The sequence below is a fragment of the Hippocampus guttulatus genome, chromosome 4, assembly GCF_054856545.1.
Source record: "Hippocampus guttulatus isolate MCC_2025c chromosome 4, RoL_Hgut_1.0, whole genome shotgun sequence".
In the NCBI taxonomy this organism is placed as follows: Eukaryota; Metazoa; Chordata; class Actinopteri; order Syngnathiformes; family Syngnathidae; genus Hippocampus; species Hippocampus guttulatus.
In genome coordinates, this window is record NC_141264.1 from 19,808,267 (window position 1) to 19,830,917 (window position 22,651).

At 42.1% G+C, this 22,651-nt stretch overlaps 1 protein-coding gene across 3 annotated transcripts in view; it reads left to right on the forward strand.

The window, feature by feature from the left end:
- Nucleotides 1-11,630, forward strand: part of tln2b (talin 2b) — an 86,514-nt gene extending 74,884 nt beyond the window's left edge. For 2 of the 3 annotated variants that reach the window (XM_086108389.1, XM_086108390.1), the window contains exons 51-57: nt 88-193; nt 1,863-1,987; nt 3,865-3,990; nt 5,128-5,190; nt 5,277-5,459; nt 5,545-5,670; nt 7,108-11,630. In XM_086108389.1, coding sequence (XP_085964515.1) covers nt 88-193; nt 1,863-1,987; nt 3,865-3,990; nt 5,128-5,190; nt 5,277-5,459; nt 5,545-5,670; nt 7,108-7,236 — 858 coding nt within the window. In that variant the 3' untranslated portion in view covers nt 7,237-11,630. The other variant, XM_086108391.1, reaches the window with a different exon arrangement.
- The last annotated feature ends 11,021 nt before the right edge of the window (nt 11,631-22,651 follow it).

Below are 22,651 nucleotides of genomic sequence, written 5' to 3' on the forward strand. Positions count from 1 at the left end.
TCATGAATATATTTAAATGAATGTAGTAATAATGATAACCCGTTTTTAGATTGTTTGTGTTTCTGTTCTTGTGCACCGTGTGTTCAGGTGTTGCAGAGGCCCACATCGGAGCAAAAGCATCAACTGGCCGTCCATTCGAAGCAGGTGGCGGCATGTGTGACGGAGCTCATCCAGACAGCCGAGGCCATGAAAGGTGAGGCCACCTGCCGCATACGTGCTGTATGCTTGCACACTCCCACAATTGTGGCCTTTCATATTCCAGCTGTTTTGTCTCCACTCCCGAGATGTTGACTCCTGTATGACAGTGAGACATTATCAACACCGCGAGGCAAATCTGCTCAAAGATCCCCATTATGAATTCAATTTCATAAACAGGATTGCAGAGATGTAAGCGATTAAGTTGAAGGAGCGCTAAATCCTCCGCGCCTGAATAATATCGCTGAATGTCACAAAACGTGAGAGATGCACCGCAATCCGTCTGAGTTGGGTCACTACAATCACATTAGAATCTTGAGATTGGACCAAACATTGGTTGCGCTGCAAAATTTCCTCCAAATTAAGCTCATCTGTGGTTATGACACAAATATGTTGGCTGCGCCGCCGCGTCTTGACAGCAGTAATAGATTGTGTCTGAATGAGAATTAGATTTCCAGCCTGTACAGCGAGACGCGCTGGGGCTATCGACTTGTATCTTTCTAACATCCCATGTGCTCTCTTTCCCTCACCCCTCTTCTTCCCTCATGCCGCCTCAGATGGAGGTAAGTGCGCCATGGTGTGTTTTGTTTCCCCGGATCAGCTTTCATAGAGTCTGAAGGGGGTCGAGGAGTAGAGACGGCTGGAAAGGTGTGGGGGGGTGGGGGTGCGCAGGGCAGGGCAGCTTTCCCCTGAGCTCAACGTAATCTTGGAAAACATGTTCCCATCTGCCTTAGCAAGCTGTTCCCAAAGTGCTGTGTTTTATTGACCTCTGCAAAAAAAAAAAATGGCCCATCATAAAATGAATCTCTTACCGTATTTTCCGCACTATAGGGTGCACCAAAAAGTCTTCCATTTTCTTAAAAGCTCACCGAGCGCCTTCAAATCCGGTGCGTCTTGTGTATGGTCATTACGGTAATACATCGACTCCAAGATGGCTCCTTCCTAGAGAGATGCTTCCAATGTTATAATTTGCTGTTGGTTCGGTGAACTGTGTCGCTGCTTTATTAAATACGTTTTTGTTGCAGCTCCGAAAAAAGGAGCGCTGTGGTGTTAATTTTTTAAAACGCACACTTTATGTATGGTTTTCACAGTCTCAACGAACTCAGTTACATCTGTCAGTCTCCAGCCTTTTCTTCTTCCTTCGACTCGAGAGGCGTTTATGACCACCTCGGAAAAATGTAAATTAATGATTCCTTAAAAAAAAAAGGATTTATTTATTTTTTTACCTGTTTATGTTAATTGGACGCTACTTCGCGGATTTTTGTTTATCGCGGGTGGTTTTGGTCCCCATTAACCGCGATAAACGAGGGATTACTGTAATCGTTAATTTACGTTTTTTGGAGGCGGTCGTGAACGCTGCTCGAGTCAAATGAATGGTTGTGGCTCCCTCTAGTGGATGCATTGTAGATTGCGCCTTATAATGCGGTGCGTTTAATATATGAAAAAAATTACAAAATAGACAATTCATTGAAGGTGCGCCTCATAATCCAGTGCGTCTTTTCGTGCGGAAAATACGGTACTTTGGTTTCTCTTATTTTACTTTGAGGCACCGCGGCAAGCGCGCAAAGTCGAGCATCAGTTGTGGTGTGTGGCGAACCAAAAAAAGGGTTCTCAGCGGAAGCTGTACTTTTGCCAGTCAAAGAAAAACATGTGCCGGTGCCTTTCAGGATCAGAGTGTGTAGACCCCGAGGACCCCACTGTCATCGCAGAGAGCGAGCTCCTCGGAGCAGCGGCGTCCATTGAAGCCGCGGCCAAGAAACTCGAGCAGCTGAAGCCCAGAGCCAAGCCCAAGGTAGATGCGCCCTTCTCGGCCCTTTCCACCCACGCACCCTGGCGCGCACACACGGCTTTTTTTGCGAGTAATCGTCAGGGAGCCGCGTTGCCCCATCGTAGGAAAAGGTGACACACGTCTTCTCTTTTCCGTGCCGCTATCTGGCTATCGCTGCAGATGACTGTTTCTTTGTTCCGGCGCGCACAGCTGGTCCTCTGTAAACTTTCTTGGACTTTTGGGTATTTTGAGCTCCGTTGCCAGGAGACATAATTACCCCGCGGGGTCCTCGAGCTTAAGTTGAACTTGCTTTAAAAGGGTGCGATGGACTGTCGTGACCCTTTTTTTTTTTTTCTCGCTAAAGAGAGGGCCTCGGTCTGATGAAACGTATTTCTTTTTTCCTTTATTACAGTGTTTCTCATTTAAAATACTTAAACTGTGTGTTCTCCACTCCGATGCTGTGGTATTGCAGACTTTACTGGTTGGGGAAATAGATGGGAGGTGATTAAATCCTGTTGTTTGCTTGTGACGCTCAACATCATGATTGTGGATTTTGTTTTGGGGTGGGGGGTTGGGGGGGGGATAGTTTAATCCCTCTTACATCTCCCCTTTGTGTTTTCCTGCTTCCCTTTACCTCTTCCAGTGCACTCAGTAATTGTCAGATCAACCTCCCGTCTGTGTCATGCGAAGGATCGCATATTTAGGTCAGCGCACTTTTAATAAAAAACGTAATGCTCCGTCTCATACTCTAATGCCATGAGGGCATTTATTACCAGGTCTCTGCTTTTTGTGTGTGTGTGTGTATGTTTTTTTTTCTATAAAAAGCAGATTAGTGAGAAGGCTTTTCCCCTCTTGTAGATGTCAGTGCCTCCCTCTAGTGATCTCTTTTGATGCATGCAAAGAAAATTGAGCAAGGGAAATACCGCTAGTGGTTTCCCCCAATTTAATCCCCGACTACTGATTGTCCTTTCAAATCAAGATCATGTTTTAATTGAATTTGAATCCTTCTAATTGACGTGTGTGTTAGTTCTAACCCAATGCTTCTGTGCAGAGGCAGAACTAATCAACCGGCAACTCCTGTGTCATTTCAAGAGCAAACGACGCCATAAAATCGCGCCCCAATTTCATTGCAGTGTCGCTTTCATCAAACCTTTTTAATCCTCTTTACTCCCACTCCTCATCCATCGTCATATAGCGAGGATGGGGGTGGACGGGGGGAGGATTGGTTCTCCCACCCCGGCATGCATGTCTCCTTACCTCCCGAGCCCCTCTCAGAGCCTTTGTAAACCTGGAGGAATTCTCTGCAGGGCTCTGTCTGATATGTTTGATATATTAGGTTGTTATTCAGTCCAACTATGTATCAAACATATTCCTACAGTGTCCCGCCATGTCTCCTGCCACCTGTGCCTTTTGTGTTTCCGGAGCGTTCAAGGTGCACAATCATGTGACCTTTCCTTGACTGTTACTGAACTGCTCGTGGTTAGTTCAGGTCCTGTGCGGTCCTTCAAAGTCATATTCACTTTTGTGTTTTAAGGGAAAATATTTTCGATATGGCTTTCGATGCTAGTAAGGACAATGAGGTTCAGGCTTAGATGACATCTTTTTAGAATTTGGGGGCTTTTAAATAAAAGAATCAGTACAAAATAATGAATATGCAGCTGTACAACACATTGGTGTCCCCTCTGGGTCAATACACAAATATATTTTCAAATCGAGACTTAATGAGGCTTTGGATAGCTCTTTGGACTCCGTATTGGGGAGATAAAGCACGACATAAGTGCACTCCATTTACTATTTTGATCTCATTGCAATTTTCATTTGTTGCCCTGTGTGGTGTTTTTGGGAAGTAGTTGTACAATGAGGTATCTTTGTCTGAATTTATTCTCTTCTTTAACCTCCAGCAGGCTGACGAGACGCTGGATTTCGAGGAGCAGATTCTTGAAGCAGCCAAGTCCATTGCGGCAGCGACTAGCGCTCTTGTCAAGTCTGCATCAGCAGCCCAGAGAGAGCTGGTGGCACAGGGCAAGGTCAGTCAAACGTCACCCAAGAAGCTTCAAAGTCTCTGATGTTGATGTTGTGTGGGGGCACACTGGTGTATTGTTTACACCAGTGTTTCCAAAACTTTATAAAGCTAAAAGCCACAGATTGAGGCGGTCTAGAGCAGTGGTCTCCGACCCCCCGGGCCGGTCCGTGGGTCATTTGGTACCGCGCCGCACAGAATCGAGCACTTGCATTACTTCTGTTTTATTTATTTTGGAATCTCAAATATGATGAATTGTATTTTTCATGCACTTTGTATTTGCAGTGTATCTTATTTTGAAGGCACATTTAAACATTACCATAGTGACCAGAGAGCGTTGCGGTCAGATAGGACGTTCCTCGTGTCATGATTTGTGTTTATTATCATGTTACGAAAATATCACAGTTTTCATGCAGCTCATATCATATTATTTTGTTGTATTCATCCGTCACACCTTAAAGGCCGCTCCCTGAAAATATTGTCTGACATTAAACCGGTCCGTGGGGCAAAAAAGATTGGGGACCGCTGGTTTAAAGGACTAGCCGTTAATCAGTGTAATACTGTTTGTCGCTTGTTCGAGATGAAAAAAGATCTTATTTGTGATGAGCGCCGATGCGGATTTGGAACTGGGACTCGCGGCTTGGAGTTTGAAGCGGATTACGTGGGACAGGAGAAGTGAACTCATCTCTTTTCGTCAATGGACGCTACAGCTTCGTGTTTGCTTTCAAAACTTAGCTTGTAGCAGACGTGTGCAGAGTTTCAGCATGACGTCTCTGATCCACTGGTGAAAGGACACTTTGATCCTCTCCTCTTTCATCTAGAACTGCTTCAGACAACAAAGTGTATGCAGAAAGGTGGTGAAGATTGCACGACTGTCTGTGTCCTATGTGTTGTGTTGTGTTATTTTTGTTATTTTGACTTCAAAATGGCGCCGCGAGAGTGGCTGCCTTTCCAGCAGCTCCTATATTTTGTTGTTCTACTTCTTCCTTTCATGACTTTGCTGCTGTGAATTGGGAATTTCTCCATTGCGAGACTAATAAAGGTTTTCTTATTCTTATTCGTAAATTAGTCATTTTTGGACAAAATAAGTCAAATTGGATAATATTGCAGTGTTTGGGCATCACTGATTTACCCTCAATCTCAGGTTGGATCCATTTTAGCCAATGCAGTGGACGACGGCCAGTGGTCGCAAGGACTCATATCGGCTGTGAGTGCTGTTGTCTTACTGTCAGTCATACAGAACCGAACGCGGAACCTATCGTGTATGAGCTTTATGCATGTCACTTGCGTTAGGCCCGCATGGTTGCCGCGGCCACCAGTAACCTGTGCGAGGCGGCCAACGCGTCCGTGCAGGGCCACGCCAGCGAGGAGAAGCTCATCTGTTCAGCCAAGCAGGTGGCGGCCTCCACAGCTCAGCTGCTGGTGGCCTGCAAAGTGAAGGCGGACCAGGATTCCGAGGCCATGAAGAGACTACAGGTAGGACAATGCTGCGACAAAGATTGGAGCCACTGAAAGGGTGTGCATACTAATTCTGGCACGTGTTCTTTTCTTCTTCCTGAAGGCTGCTGGCAACGCAGTGAAGCGTGCCTCAGACAACCTGGTGAGGGCGGCCCAGAAAGCAGCCTTTGACAAAACAGAGGATGACAGCGTGGTAGTGAAGACCAAATTTGTTGGAGGCATTGCTCAGGTACTCCAATATATACAAATGCTTGTCAAGGTTATTGCAGTTAGTGGAAATTTAAAAAATGAGCAAAGCAATATTTGGAAAAACATTTTTGTCGACGAACTTAAATAAAAAGTGAAATAATTTCCCAAAAAAAAGAAAACTAATTGAAACTATATCTTATGTTTATAAAACTGACTTAAAATATGTGAAATTATGTATATATTTTGGTATATCTGTGCAGAAGGAAGGTCTGACAGTTGTTTGATAACTTTTAGTATATTTTAGTACACAATATTGAGTTACTCTTTTTATCTTGCACTCATCAAATGCTCCATATATTTAAAAATAATAATAATAATGCTAAAACTAATAAAAACGAAACTAAAAGGAAGCATTTCCAAAAAAAAAAAAAAAAGTAACAAACATCCTCCAAAAACTAATTAAAACTAACTGAATTTGAAAAACTGAAATCAAAACAAATAAGAACTAATTATGAAAACTCAGAAACACTGACGCTTATGTTGTGGTGCTTTTGACTTTGACCCAAGTGCAGCCTTTTCTTACAAGAATGCAGCGGTGCGAGACACAAGTTCCAGATTACTTCTTGTTTTATGAAAATAATGAGCATTTTGCCGCTTGAGATCTATCCTTCTCAATTCCATGAAATTTATAAACGGGTTTCTCATTTTACGACGGTACGAACAGATGAGGTTTGGAGGTTACGAACTGGGCAGAATAAACTCGGTTATTTTCTACAATGTTGAAGTACGTCGTCATGGGGCACAAGAGGGAACACTGAGTTCCCACTGTGTTTACTGCTTTTCATTTGTTTTATCAGGGTTCCCGCAAATCCACAAAAAAAGTCTTCAAAGAATACATTAATATCAAAGGAAGGCCTTAATTGGCATTAAAATGTCTCAAACTATCTTTCAAGAGTGTTAAAAAAAATGTTAGTATGATTGTATGAGCATTTTATGATTGTCCAAATTGTCACATCTCAAAATGAATTAACATTATTAAAAAAAAAAAAATTATCATCGGCTAAGATTGCGCGATCACTATCACCGGAAGCAACCGAACATGATGGCGTAGAAGGGGTTTGTCATGCCAATATTTGCCATATTTGTTAGGGTAGCATAGAGTGATAGAATAGAGCGCGGTTTGACAATATATTAAAGGGTTACGTCACCGTTATGAATGGAACTCTGTTCTTAGCACGTCATGCTAAATGTTAGCAAAATGTTGCGAAGCGCTCAGTTGGTGCATATGCGATTGGCTGGCAGCTAGTCCCAAGATGTCCACCGCCTACAACCCCAAAGTCAACTGGCAAATGTGAAATGGTCATGTCCATTTTGTCGACCTCTTGTTTGATCGGGATATTGTGAAATGTCGAAAATGGATCAATGGGAGCTAGCCGTCCACACCGCAGCAGTGTCAGTTGTTTGCCGTCGGTCTCAGATCATTGCGGCTCAGGAGGAGATGCTGAGGAAGGAGCGTGAGCTGGAAGAAGCCCGGAAGAAGCTGGCTCAGATCCGACAGCAGCAGTACAAGTTCTTGCCCACCGAGCTGAGGGAGGACCAGGGTTGATGTCATGCCTGGATTGGACGCTCTCACGCCGGCGCCGCTGGCTCTCCTCTCATGTAACCGAGGATTATACAGCACTTGAAACAGGCCCGTTTGGTAAGACGACCAAGTGCCTGTGCTTCGTCGTGTATTTTGTGTGTACGTGTGTGCGGGCGTGTGTCAGTGACAGTCGCTGGCGTTTCCATAATATAATGTTGACGTTTGAGACCGCACGATGAAGCCGTGTACGAAACCTTTTTTTTTTTCCCCCTGCGTCGTTCATGTTAAAATAATGACGTGAAGAAAGTTCTAAATCTTATCATTGTTACCAAATGTTTTATAGTCAGCGAGCAGATGATCGTGGCAGATTCCAGTTAAAGGTCCATCGCTACTTTTACTCTATTTCAAAGGATCAAAACAGAGGCAGGAAGGGGATGATGTCACCACCGGCTTGCATGCACCATCAAATCTCGACATATCAATGAAGCTACTAACCAATAGAGTAGTCGAGCACTTATTCCATGTGATCTAAAAATGAATTTTTTTTTCCAAAACGCGATAAATGCCACATTAAAAAAGAAAAAAAGGATTTTGCCGTGCCGTTCTGTTGTGTACAGGCTCTATTGTCATTTGTTCAGACTGAGCCAATGAATTGTTTCGACAGGATAAATTCATGATTGTAATTGTATTTTTGTTGTTGTTGTTGTTGTTTGTTTTTCCCAGCATAATCCAAATGGATTTATAGCGTTTTGGAAAGAAATCCTTTCAATTAGAGGCTTTGCGGCTGCCATCAAAAGTAAAAGAATAAAAAGTATATTTATTCTTGAATGATACTTTTTAAAAATATATAGTTTTTCTTACAGAGTGGACCAGAAAGTTGTGTCTTGTGACCAAAATGATCTGCCTGCTTCTCACCTCACTCCAGCTTTGAAAAACACAAACTCACAGAGCAGTGCAACAATCTTGCTGGCATTTTTTATCTTTTTTTTTTTTTTTCTCATATTTTTTGCACTGATAACGATACATTAAGTGTTGTGGTGGAACTCAGAATGTCAAATTTCGGTCAACTTTTTTCAGATTTAATGATGGACATAACTATGGTAAAAGCTTTTTTTCATAAAACGTATTTTGAAGTAAGATTATCATACAAGTGTAAAAATAAGTGAAACAACAACAAAGTGTAAATATGCCACTCAAGATAGGTGTTCCTCTCCATTTCGACTTCAGAAGTTCCATTGCACTTATTATAAAATACGTTCAAACTATCAGCAAGATTTGCAAGGCACAAGTCATTTTAAAGTATTGATTAGCAATATGTTCTCATGAGTAATTTATTAAGTAGGGATTATGATAATAAGATAATATTATACTGTATTGAAAATGGACTGTTTTCTAATGAGGAAAAAAAAAACAGAGCAATACGAGCATTACGTAAGACCAGTTGCATGCACAAACTCATGCGGCAACATGCTCCCCCAAAAAATGAAATGGCAAATCCCCGTATGCTGAAAGATGGGCAATTTGTTGCGCTTTGTCATGAAAACTCTATTTTGCCTTCTTCTAAGTCCATTTCACTTTCCCAACATTTCATTTGAGAAAACAAATCAGATTCAAATGAGCTGTAATTATGGCGGCTCTTGCTCAGTCCCGTGCAGTACTTTGTCTAAACCGTTTTGCAAGAACAAGCTTTTATTTCTGAGTCACTGGCATGTACACGCAACGAGCTTTTAAATACTTGAATGATGATGATATGTTGTGTTTCACTTGGGAAAATGTTATCTTTGGACGTACACCACTCACAAAAAGTTCAGGATAATTGTCTTTTGAATTTATTGCAACTGCCAAATTCTTGCTTGTTAAGTTTCATTGCTGTCCGGCATCGGCTATTCTGCGGTAGTTTCAGCAAAGCTGCCGAATGCCAAGGAAACAAGGAAGCACGAGGCTGTTTTGGCTACTGCAATTGAGTGACAGCTCGTCTGTCAGACCTTCTGTCTCTGATTGGTTGTTTTTCCTAGGGCGCCACAGTTTAAGAATCAAATTAGCGATAAAAGATGTTTTTTCTTTCCCTTCCTCAAATAATTTTTGAGATGTTCTACTATTCCTGGCAATTTTTACAAATATGACCAAAAGTGAAGATTCCTTGTTTTAATTTTTGCCGCGGGCCACATTTTCCTTGGAGGGCCGAAGTCGAGAATAATGGTTCATTCAACGATTGTTTAAGTTACTGTAATGAGGGATTTGGTAACAACAAAATGCTTCCAATATCTCTTATTTATTATATATGAGGAGTCGAGAGTTTAGCAATCATGGTAGAAGTTGACATGTCTGATTTGCTTTCGCGGGCCACACAAAATGATGTGGCGGCCCAGATCTGGCCCCCGGGTCTTGAGTTTGACACCCGTGTTTTAATTGCAACATTCCCCTTTATTTTGACATTCTCTAAATTGTTGTAATGCACATGTTCGATGTTTCAATACTTTTTGCACAACAGGTTTGATCCATGAATGGACCAGTAAATTTCCTGGTGCGGTTAGAATGAATATTGAAGCAGTCTTCTTAATTGTGCTGTTTACATTTTGACATCATGAGACCAAAAACAAAAAAAAATTGATCAGCAGTACCTCGCCATTGCACGTCTGTTGTCAAAGGGAAGTGGCCTCTGAGCTTCACCTGTCACAGCAGGTTGCAACAGACCTTCAGAGACTGGAAGAGTCACAGAAAAGCATAGAAGTGGACATCCTTGGAAATGTTCATGGTTCCAACACTAATTTTGCCATTCAGGTCATTCGAGAACAGCAAGTTGCGCAAAAAGAACAAAACATTGAACATCTGGACATTTGAAAATATAGATCCGATTCACTTAGGTTCCAACTTGTAAAGTACACATCAGGGTTATCCCGAAATTTCATCCCGCAACTTTTTGTGAGTGGTGTGCATCTTAATCATAGATTGTAGGCCTATTTGTCATGTCAAATATTTACATTTATAATAATTGCCGTCACAGTTTCATAAGGGCACATTGCATCAATATGTATCCTCAATGGTTCATGTACACCGGCGAGCTGATGATGAAGGTCTTGCACTGTTACGGGGACTGACAGCACGTTTACGTAGGATCGATTTAGCCTATCGGATGCACTGAAATGGCTTGAGAAAGCTTCCATTGTTGCGAATCTAAGACATTCCTTCACCCGCTGAAAAAGGTCAGAAACGAAAGCCGTGGTTCAGGAGCCCGGTTGGGTCAGTCTTGGATGTCGGGAATTTGCCAGCAGGTTACCTCCTGCGTTGTGTCTTAGTGCCTTACTCGAGTATGTGGTGCAAGCAGTTGAAGAGGCGTCCTGGTTGGAGCTTGAGCCTTGAGAACATTTTTTTTGCCAATCCCCATCAAGGCCTGAGCCGCAACATGAGGAGTCCTTTTGCCATACGATCCAATGCCTTGGCTGCCGGGCCTGTACCTGCCTATATTGCTATCGTGGATACCTTTCGGGGATTTAGAAACTTTGATGGAATACTAACGGCATTCCTTCAGCATGTTTGTGTTTGAAGTTATGAGAAGTTGTTTAAGAAAAAAAATGGGCTGTTCTTGTTCCCTTCTCTTGTCATCTAACTATGTTAAAATGTCTGTTTTTACCAGTTAAGAATTACCCTGCCATGCAGTGCTGAGCAAAGGTCCGAGGCCGACATTAGCTTTGTTGTTTTAATGACCGTTGTCATTGCATTCGTTTGGGTGCAGCAAAAAAAAGCAAAAACACCAGACTACATGATTGCTTTTTTGGGGGTGTTTTTTGTTTGTTTTTTTTTGCAGAAGGTAAGCATGGACCAATCACAAAGTTTGAGATGAAAACTTCTTTTTTTGTGCGTGTCTGGCTGTATTTTTGGGGGGGGGGGGGCATCTCCACTCTTAAAACTGCTGGGTTCAAAATAACCCAAATTGGGTGAAATAGCGAACCCAGCACTGGGTCCAAAAGGGACCGAGCCAATGCTGGGTTATTTCTACCCTGGGTTATTAAATTGAGGGTTTTCAAACTCAACACTGCAACCCACTGAGCCATCCAACCACGAATAATAACCCAAACGGGTAAAAGTAACACAACGCGCTCAAAATTCACAGCTACCCAGCAAGTGAGTTAGAAAAACATCCCAACATTTTTTGTTTTGGTTTTGTGTATATAAAAAAGGATAGTCTGCTCCAATAACAAATCTAATGACGGGCCAGTATTTTTGCCCAGCACTGTGTATTTATTGTCTGAATGATTTGTGCAAATATTCAAGCAAACGGGAGGGAAGTTGACTGTGTTACGAATAGGTGTTGTGCAAAACCGCGTGTAGTTTGATGACTTGATGCTCTATGTATGATATTTATCTGGTCACAAAGGTATTTTTTGTATTCATCACAAAATAAAAAAAAAGCAAGCAGATCTACTATTTTTTTTATTTTTGTTTTTGTTTTTTTGCCATTGGTCTCACTATTTTACATTCTTTCCAGCAGGTGTCAGCATTGTCCCGTAAAATTGCGCTTGGAGAAATCCTTCCAGTGGAAGGATTTCTGAATCAGACCAAATATAGCAATGGTGGAGTTCTGTTTTTCCCTCCCTCTTCTTTGTCTACAGCTCAGAATTTAAATCACGCATTCATTCTTATATTAATGATCAAAACAGTGAAGATCTCTCGATGTTACAACCACACCAATTAAAAGATGCTTCGATTAATAACATCAAGCATTTTTTGTTGACATTCCACCCACTGCTTGGTTTGCAACAATAAGTCACGTGGGAGGGAAGGCGACACGGCTTGTAAAGGATGTTAAGTGGTGTCCCATCGTGTATCGTGAAATCCCCGTCAACACCATATTTGGTTCTTTACACTCATCGAAGGCCAAGCAGCAAGAAAAGAGATGCGAGTGATGGCGCGTATGATTAGTACTCCCCTCTCTCGGTGGGGTCTTTTTCTGATTAGACTCTGGCTTTTTTTTTTTTTTTAGCTGCTGTCATAACGTTCAATTGAGCTATGGACTCATTTAAAATCAATTTTAAAAGATAACAACAAAAAGTTACAATGTTCCTGAAGTGGGAAATTTCAAAACCCAGCCCACATTTTGCCTTGAAAATGACAATTGCATTCCCACCGCCATCATGTATGACGTCACAAGACCTCAGCATAAACCAAAATAGAAGAATGGATCAAGTCAGGGGTATCCAAAGTTTTTCCTCAGATGGCTGCATACAGAAAATGTACAAAAAATCTTCAAGTTTAATTTATAAACAGGCTAAAAATCAATCAAACAGGCAATTATATCTTGTTTATATTATTTTGAAAAGCTGCTGTGACGCAGCTTTCTGCTGAAGATGATAAAGCAAGTGATTTGTTTTTCGTGGTTTTGGGGTGGCCGATGGCTTTGTGTCCCACTTGAGTTAGACCCTCCGCTGCACCAAGCGGCAGCTGAATCGAATCTCCACCTTGAGAATCAAAACAAGAGCCATCTGAAGTACACCGGCCATCTTTAAAGAATTTACTCGCGGCTCATTAATGTGATATGCTCACAAATCACACCTTGAGTGGAGGAAAACATTTTTGCTTCAAAAAACAAATTGTATTTATTCACCACTCTTTAAAAAAGAGAAATAATTGTGAATACTGGAGTTTAAGTGTACCATTGCATATCTTGAAAAAGTTCTAAAACCTATCAAATCTGTTTGTTTTTTTGTACTACCTTTTTTTTTTTGACACCCACTTCTCAGGCTGCCGCATTACGAGCCGTGTCAAATGTCATTTTTAGTGTATGTTGCAGATCGCTGAAAAATGGACGGCAGGCTGCAATTGCTCCCCGGGCGCTGTGAGTATCTAATCCAAAATTAAATCTGTGCATGTGTTTGGATTTTTCTTTGGCATTTTTGCAACTATTCAAAAAGAAGGACCACCCTCAAAAGCAGAAGAAGCTGAAAAAGCAATTATCCACCTGATGTACATGAAGTGCGGGTCATGCATGACTTGGTCATCACTCATGAGTTGGTGTTTTTTTTTTGTTGTTGTTTTGTTTTTTTAACGATCATGTGACAATTATTAAAATGTTAAAAAGTAGGATAGCAGCCTTCATGAAAGTGACCGCTACTTCCTGCGTACTGCTTCATGCCACTAGTTTTGAGCCACACTTCTGAAATAAGTTTGCTCCGATAGACAAACAACTATTCACATTCACGATTCGAAATTTCAAATGTTCAATCAACCTAACGTGTTTTTGGAACCGTAAGCCAGACGTGTAAACCGCTAGCCGCCGTGCTGCCTACTTTTCACTTTTAATCCTACAAAATTCTTGTGTGAAGATCCCTGTCCTGCGCGCAAGCCAAGGAATTTTCCCCGCTGACAAGTAGAACTGTTTGGCTTTCGGTCCATTTTGTTCAGGAAGTAGTTACCACCCCCCCCCCCCCCCCCCCGTCACCCCCTCCTCTCCCCTGAACATACTGCACACAGAAAAGCCACACAAACTGTTTGGAAACACTTACATGTCCCAGATAAGACCATTTTGTGCTTGCCAGTTCCAAGTAGATGAAGTATTTGTGTACACTACGGCAGGGGCACAATGTTTGGAATTGTAAATGAAGGAAGCTTGTTGTGACTTTCAGAGCGTGAGGTCATCGTGGCATTCGCCGAAGCAACACTCTCCAAGGTAAACCCAATATTCATCAGCTGACAAGAGCGTCTTATTGCTCGGGTCTGGAGCGCATGACTATTTTAGGTCATCGGCAATGCCTTGGTCACATACTGTGCCGTAGCTCCTCCGTTTTATCGAGTGGAGTAAAAGGCCGGCGGAAAAGGGGCTTTGATTTAGGATGTTGCTGGAATGTGACTTAAAGTGCTGCAGCCACTCCACCGTTCTCTATCAAGGATATCATTTGGAGGTTCATATCGCAGGAAGTCTTTGCAACATTCCTGGGCCAGCTTCGTGCCGAATTTGCCCAGGTTCTTCCAGAGACGGAGTGGGCGACACATCCGTGTGGAGGAATTGGTGGCGGTCCGTGTTCTGCTCCAGCATGTACGCAAGGGGCTTCCTTAGCCAACATGTAAGCAAGAATGCCACAGTATTTCTCCGTCAGCAAGGCTATATCGGGACAGAGCTGAGACTTAAACCTCCCCCAGCTAAATTTGGACAAGTAACAGCGGGAATATCTATTAAACGATATCATTTCGCACCCACTTATCCCATACGTTAGTTCTTAACGGGATTCCTTGTGATTTCTTTGATTTTCTTTCTATCCTGTTTCTCATGGATCTGTGCTGAAAGGCGCTTCGTGGACCAGAGGAACCGTTGTGCCGATTGCAAATGATCTGTAGCCTCCCCCCCCCCCCCCCTCCTGGGATTTAAATCACAGCACAGTGAAATGCAACACTCGGTCCAGCTGAAGCTTCTTAAGGCTTAATTTGGAAACTTTGCTTTAGGCTCATTAGATGACTGTCAGTCTGTGGCCTCCACGCCCCTTTTAGAGCTGAACAAATAGTCGGCCCATGCGCGAGTGCTGAGGAGGAAGGAGGTGCACGGTATCCTCAAGAGAGGACACTGTGTGGGCGTAGCGGTGTGTCTTCACTAAGCTGTTAGGTCCCCAGGAAATGGCCTTTCATCCCTCACGGAGGCAACATACACTCTTAACCGTGAGCAAAAATACTGCGGAATCACTGTATTAAAATTACAGCTCTAAAATGACCTTTTCTTGTTTTTTTTGTTTTGTTTTTTTGGGTAAATAATTCCCTATTAAACACAATGTATTTTATTTTTACACAAAATATAAAATGCAACTGCTTTTGGACCAGACCCGTGGCCAACTCATGTTGTCCTTGGGGCTAACTTGTACCCTCTGGCACCATGTTTTTTTTTTGTTTGTTTCTTTTTAGGACAATGCACATCAACAAATCAAAAAAAGTCAGTCATGTTTACGGCGTCTCTTTTCGTCTTGCTCCCTCACTTCTCCTTTGTGCGTATAATTCAATCCTCCATGCTCTGCTGGCAGAGAAGGAGAAAAAGTTCATTAGAAGCAATTAACTTCAAAGCCGAAGCTTTTTTTACTCAACCCTGCAAATAGCTAATCATATTGTGTCCTGCTTAGAAGTCCCCTCAAAAATGAAAAGAAGAGCTCATTACCGGTGACAGCCATTATTAGCGGTTATTGAAAACGTGACTTTTTAAAACCGCTGGAAACCAGCAGACTGGACAATGGCCCATGTCCTGTTAAAAGTAATCCAAATTGGTTGAAGCACTGTAGCTAACCCAGTACTAGGTCCACAAAGGACTGATTCTGTGTTCTTTGTACCCAGTACAGTGGGTTGAGGATTTGACCCAGCACATTGGGTCAAAGATTACCCACAGTGATGCGTTAATGCTGCACAGTGACAAAAACACCTTCAAATCAGAGTAAAATGGTTTCACGTCATCATTTCTCAACGTTCTTTTCAACCCTTTTGTTTCGTCTTCTACTCAAGGAACCCCACCCCTCTCCCTCTTCCATTTGCTGTTTTATTTCCTCTCTGACTAACAGCACATTGTCTGGCCCTGACTTTTGTTCTTTTTCTTTTGATCAAACGTGACTGCAGACAGGCTTCGCTGTAAGAATGCAGGTGGAGCGGAGACGTGGGCATTCCTCAGTGTGGCCAAACCACCGTGGCCCACTCGCTGTTGAAAAAAAAAAAAACCCACAGTGGAATGTCTCCATCGCCGCTGTTTCCCACACATGTTAAGGGTGTGCTTCACACCAAGTGATAGTCATTTTTGTGGTCACGTCTACTTCCTTTTAGAAGTTCAAGCAAAGCTCGCTGACTAAAAATGAACTTTGTGGATGTTTTTATGAGGATCTCTTATCACTCTTAAGTGGGTCGGAAACAAACAGATGTTTGACATCCAAACGGATTTTTCAAGCGTGAGAGCCTAGGAAGAAATATCTCCAAAACGGAGACAAGGAGAAGTGCAGCATCCTCCACAAGTGCACGTCAAGACATTTTACAGCCTTCTGGAATGGAAAGAGCATAGCTTGTCTTTTGAAGCGCACAAAGGGTCCTTACAAGTCTCCTCCCGACTCTGCTGCCTGGTCTGCTTTATTCACGGCGAGAGAAAGAAACGCAGCCCATATTTGGACACGTATACGAAAGAGTCTCCCTCGGCGCGCAAACACGGAAACGTCTCGGCCCGTGACACCAGAAGTAAATGATTGAAGGCAAATATTTAAGGGGAACTGTCAACAAGATGCTGCGCTCTTGTGAGATACAACACCAGTGTGCGCGTGCAGTAATAATAAGACTGGGGGAGGCGGTCGCTAAGTGAAAAAAAAACGAGTGTTTGGGACAGTAAGCAGCAGTCAGGGTTGACAAAGCCTAAATTGCAATATTTGTCAAGCCTGGAAACGTTTTGTTTGGGGGGGGGGGTTGTTTTTTGTTGGTTTGTTTTTGCGGAGGAGTTTCACGCACCAATGACTTCAGTTAAGGAGCAACTTTCTAATTTTGGTGATTTTTTATTTTTGCAGGGGGTTGTTTTTTTTTGGGGGGGTGGGGGGGTTGCAGTTACCTGAAGCAGTTTTATTAAACGATAAGAAATTGCCTGTATTACTGCTACAAGTCCATGAAGATGTTTAATTTATTTACCCAATCAGATTGCAGCATCTCTGTGTTGCCATGCCTACCTAATCTGCTTTCTGAATCAATAGTTTTGGATGATGTACAGTATTTGTACTACATTAGCAGAGGTATATACGTACAATATGTGAAATGTGTGAAAATTTTCCACCTCTCTCTCTCGACCATCGCTACATACAAAAAACAAAATAGATATTTTTCGAACCCCCTCTGTCAGGTCTACAGTTTAATTTTCTACTGGGATTCCTGAGTGCTGTATGAGTTCAAAATAATAATGAAAGTTCCCATTCAATAAGAGCCCCCCCCCCCCCACCTCCCCTGATTCCTCTTCGCCATCCAGTACTCTCGGTCAAAGCCGAGTGAGCAGCATCAGATATGGCCGACATTCCTGCTTCTCGGTGTGTCACATCTGTTGGGGAGGAACACAAACAAACAGTGTGGGCGGAGTCCCCCCTCTCGAGAGGCCACAAATATTTCACCATCATAACCTCTCGCCGCATTTGGTGTCTGCAGCACTGGCAACCTTCACTTTGGATCTTGTTACTGCCATGCTCAGCCTTTTTTTTTTTTTTTTTTTGGTCTTGTTTTGCTTTTCCTCTGTCCACTCTATCTTGTAATTAAAAAAAAAGCAGTGTAGTACTGCAACACATTTGACCACTATTCTCATTCAAATTATCACGTTCGCAGAGCAGAAAAAAAACAATGCTTTAAGGGAATCATGTCTTGCTAGTTGCCCTGGATTTGTATGGTTCCAGCTAAAGAATATTGAACTTTTTTTGGTAAGTTTTTTCTAATTGGATCTCAAATAATCACCTAATGCTCCACTTGAAAAATATGCACCACTCCCCAAATAAACACCTCCAAAACGTGCGGTTACTGCCACTACCTCGGATCACAGATGCTGCTGTTTGCTAACCAGAACAACGGCACAAAAGAATTAACACTACCTTGCTCAAAATCCACAAATACCCCGCAAGTGGGTTTGGAAAACAACTCTGTATTTTTTTTAGGGTGTATATAAATAAAATAAAACACGTGACTCTAACGAGGACAAGCGCTACAGAAAACTGATGAATAGATGGTTAATTATACAATTAAAAGGCCTTACCCCCAAATAAAAGTCTGATTTATACCACACACTTGGTCCCCTATGCAGTTGATTAACTAAAACACATTTTATTTTTTATATGTACCTTTTCGACCCCTGGAAAAAGTGTCAGTTACTTTGAGTCATTACCACAAAACGGTATTAGCATGAATTGTACCATAAGGTTCAGTCACGAACTCAGAAGGCGGCCATATGTCTTCCCCTTCGTGAGCCTTTAAAATGTCTTGGCAGGATCCTTCAAATCGAGCATGCCCATAAAATCAAAACTGGACCCCTTGTTCTGTATTCTTGGCACGCCAGAAAGTCCTCCGAACAATGTAAGGGATGACAGATCGTCTCATTTCACGGCATTTCACTTGTACCGTGCTAAAAAACTTGGCAGATGTTCACCGTCTTCAACGGAACACCTGCGGAGGAAGAATCTGACCTTCTGAGCAAAGGAATTTAACTCCTAAAATGCCCCAAACTGCAAACTTGAGCAAAAAGTTGAACTGAATTGAATGAGAGTAGCACCGTGCAAGAATAATGACATCAAAGACTGCCCCCCCCCCCAGAAAAAAAAAATCCTCCTACTGTATTTTTATCCGGCACTGACATTGAACTGTATTCTCTTTGAGTTACACCTTTAATGACAGATTCATTCTTCACTATGCGGTATTGTGTGTCATAGCCTTGTCGGAACACTCCAGCAGGTCGCAGTTTCCCTCACTTACAGCCAAGTACAGCTCCCAATCTATTTAAATGGATCATCACTTTGATTAAACCACACCGCAGCCCTGACCCAGCAAGGTTTGAATTACATCTTGCAACTATGACACACACTCTGATTATGCGCCGCCTAATGGTTATGACCCTGCATGGCGCTATCTAATTCCAGAGTATCTGTACATATATTTATATATCTGGAGCAGGTCTGCACAAATCATCAGATGGCATCGAAAGGCGAGATTGCCAAAAGACTTCAGTATTCCTTCAAAGCCCGGCCTCAGGTCCACTTCGTTGGATATTATCATGTTGATATTGTCATGCAACTTCTTCAGGAAGAACCGGATTCTTTCTGTGCAAGCGTGGTTTGAAGATATCTGGGCCACATAGCGTTCACTCACTGACTCAGTTGTATAAAAAAGTAAATAGATAAATAAATTGGGTCCTTTTGCTCAAAACAATCCAAAACATTGGGTTGTTTTTTTCAACCCAACCCAAAAAGTTGAGTCAAATCCATTTTCTGACCCAACTGTTTTTTGCGTATGATTGGGTGAGCGTGAGTGTGAATTGTTGTTTCTCTATCTATTCCCCCGAGCACAGATGTCGCAACTGGGCAAGTAACCCCAAAAAATTGGCCAGGCTGCTGACATTGTTGACAATGACAAAGCACTGCTTGAGACACTACGACCATCTGGAATCCCGCCCGCAAATGGCTAGTCCCGATTGCCAGCAACTTGTTGGCTAGTGGCGAGCCCAGATGAATAGCAGCTTTCAGTCGTTTTCGATCATGAGATCAGTGTTTGTTTGCCCGCCATGTTGGAGGTCAGGATTGGGAGGATAAGCAAGGTTTGAGAGAGAAAGACAAGTAGAGCCACGTGTTCGTTCATTTTTTAATCTCCTTAGATGTGCTAAGATGAGGGCCAAAAAAGTGGCTAGATGCAGTGGCAAAGACAAACAAGACACCATGACAAAATGGCCGTCATAAGCAACTGCGATTCCTACAAAATTCATCCACCTCTCATCGAGTAAGTGTACGCAAGGACAAACGCTAATAAAAACGAGACTTTTTCACTTCAGGGGGCTTACCATAGTAAAAAAAAAACGTATTGACTTCACCTCACCTTTTATGGTGTTAGTCAGCGGCCATTGTGGTTGTCAGAGAATCCTACATTTTACTCAATAAGTACTGAAACTAATCCATGTGTCGCGACTCCAATATGGTAGGTGCGGGCTTATCCAGAGAGATTTTCATTGATGTCACATACATCTATTGATCCATAATAATGGCACAACTGAAACCCGCTACTGCATTGACTCATTGGTATTCAGAAATGTCCCTTATTGGGTCCCCCATGAGCCAGTTTGATGAGATACATCTAGCGGTTAGTGGGAATCTGAATTTGTTACATGGGAAGAGTTGTGATGCAGTCTTGAGTCCCACAAAGCATCACAAAAGCTAACTGTGCATTATTAGCTAATACTAGCTAAACAACAGAGCAGCTAATAAACACAACTTCATTTGTAGGGGATAATATACCAATGAAATATTCTTTTTCAAGAACAAATTATACAAAGTAGGAACCTTTTAGCGGTGATTGACGTCCACCTGAACGAATGACGCAGCAACAGTCTCTTAAATCGCTGCTAATGACGGTACTGTCCAACCGAGTGGACTTGTACAGAGACAAGACAACATAATGTTTCAATGTGACTAAAACAAATATGTCTTCTCTCTCTTTTGTTTCCCATTGCAGACATATTTGACACGAAGTGTACACGCTGTCACTTTTACGGCCTTGTTTATGACCGTCGCCATTGCTTGAAATACGTGATCTAACATTGTGTGAAAGTGAAGACGAGGTGAATATGCACTGGGCTCGTTCACAAGCACCTGTCAAAACGCAGCTGTTGCCTCTCTTAAACAACTGATTCAAACTATGGAGACGATCTGGATACGGATCAGGGGCTTCCGCATGCCGGATGGGTCCAGAACATGCAACAGTTGTCTGGTGGTAAGTGGCTGTTGTTCACCGCCAGTGATATTGTAACAACGTGCTTGTTGCAAGGGAATCGAACATTACTACTAAAAGGATTTCATACTCGTAATGTTTTCTTTCCCACATTTTGACCATTTATTCAATATCAGCTTCAGGACGTTGTACTAGGATGCTCTTTTTCTTTACCTGCAACATGTCAACGATAGTGCACAGTTTTGCTTCAATCATAACATATTTGATCCTCTCTTGCGTCTTAGTCATTGTAGTGCACTGTAAAAAAAAAATAAAAATTGGGGCAAACTCAAAATATCAAGGCAAAAAAACGTCAATAACAATAAAATTGGCTTGACTGCATTTCAAAACAAAGAATCTGAATCAGAATCATCTTTATTGGCTAAGTATGTAGAACACACAAGGAATTTGTCTCCGGTATAAGAAATGAGTTTACAGAACGTTTTTCGGTTTTATTGAACACCGGCTTAAAGATATGAGCAAAAACAACTTGCTTGCTTTGTTGTGCTAACGTTGCTGCCAATATATACTGTATATATATATATATATATATATATATATTTTTTTTTTTTTTTACAGTGTGGTTCGCAGAAATGTCATACTGAAGTTGAAGGCAGTAGTGGGAAAAACGTTACTGGAAGGACAGTGGTTCTGCTAGTTCCCACAAGCGAGGAGAAAGAGAGTTTCAGTTTGTGAAACTTTACAGTGAAGACATGCTCGAAAGTCTTTCAATATCAATCTGTATCAAATCAGTCAGTACTATCACAATAGTAAGCACACTGTTGAGTTTATTTAAAAAAAGAATCCCAAAGTTTCATAAAGCTTTTGTAATTGATAGTGCAGGTCAACCTAATGAAGTGTCCCTTCCTGCGCTTTGTTTGAAACACGGTCGCATTTGACAAACAGAGAGATGTGGGACTTCTGTCATCAAAAACAAAGCCCGTTGAGCCTTGCCGCTATTTTTACTGTGTTAACATGTCAGTGGTTAAATAACATAATGGATCTTATTTGCATTCCCAAAATGCCACCAATAATCCGGCTCGCCGTGACAAAACCTTCCCCTGAGTGCGCCAAGTACCGTTTGAGATCATAACGATTACATGACAAATCCTGAGGGGAAGAGAGCTTTTAGGCATGTACTGTAATAGAGTATCCGCAGTACTGCATCACATAAAAGTTTTTTGTCTAATAGACACTGTCTAGACAAAAGTTTCCATACAGACAACGGTTACATAACGATGAAAATTCATTGAGTTGTTTTGGAAGTCTCATCTTTTTAACATCTAATTCCATTTCGTTACTGTGACATCATACTCATTTGTTTGAGGGTGGAGTAAGCAACATTACCTTAAGGTTATCCGATAGGTGCGCCTATAAAAGCCCTGATTGGTCGCGATCCAACATGAGAAGAAAAAGAGATCACGTTGACAAGCGCTGCCAATCACCATGAAAGAAATGCCTCACTCTTCGAACAAGATGGCGTGCAGATTATCAAGATGGCTTGCTATGATTGATGTCAGTCAACTAAAATTCTCACTGGCACAGATGAGCCTTGGAAGTCTTCCCATCATTTACTTCTTTCTGGATGCTTCTTTGAATTCTACAAGTCGTCATTTGCCAGGCGTGGCGACAATAATGTTTAAAACCCACCGAAGCCCCGAACAAGACGGGAATTATTTTAAGAGACATATCTAATCGCATTGGACCTTGGACATTCGGCACCCAGGCTTGGATGAATATTACAGACCAAGGCAGGTGCATGAAAGCGAAGGAGATCCTAAAAATATCCCAAGTATCTTTGTAAAGATTATGGAAGACGCTAGTGTGCCCTTGATCCACAGCCGTCTTGGACTGGGGGCTTGCTTTTTAATAAGCCACTTCATATTATAACGTGAGAGATACAATATTTGTAAACATTTATAATACATGAGCATCCATTCGAATGAGAACCCAAACAAGAGTTATCAGAAAAATTACACTTTTGAGATTATAATTCTCCGTTTTA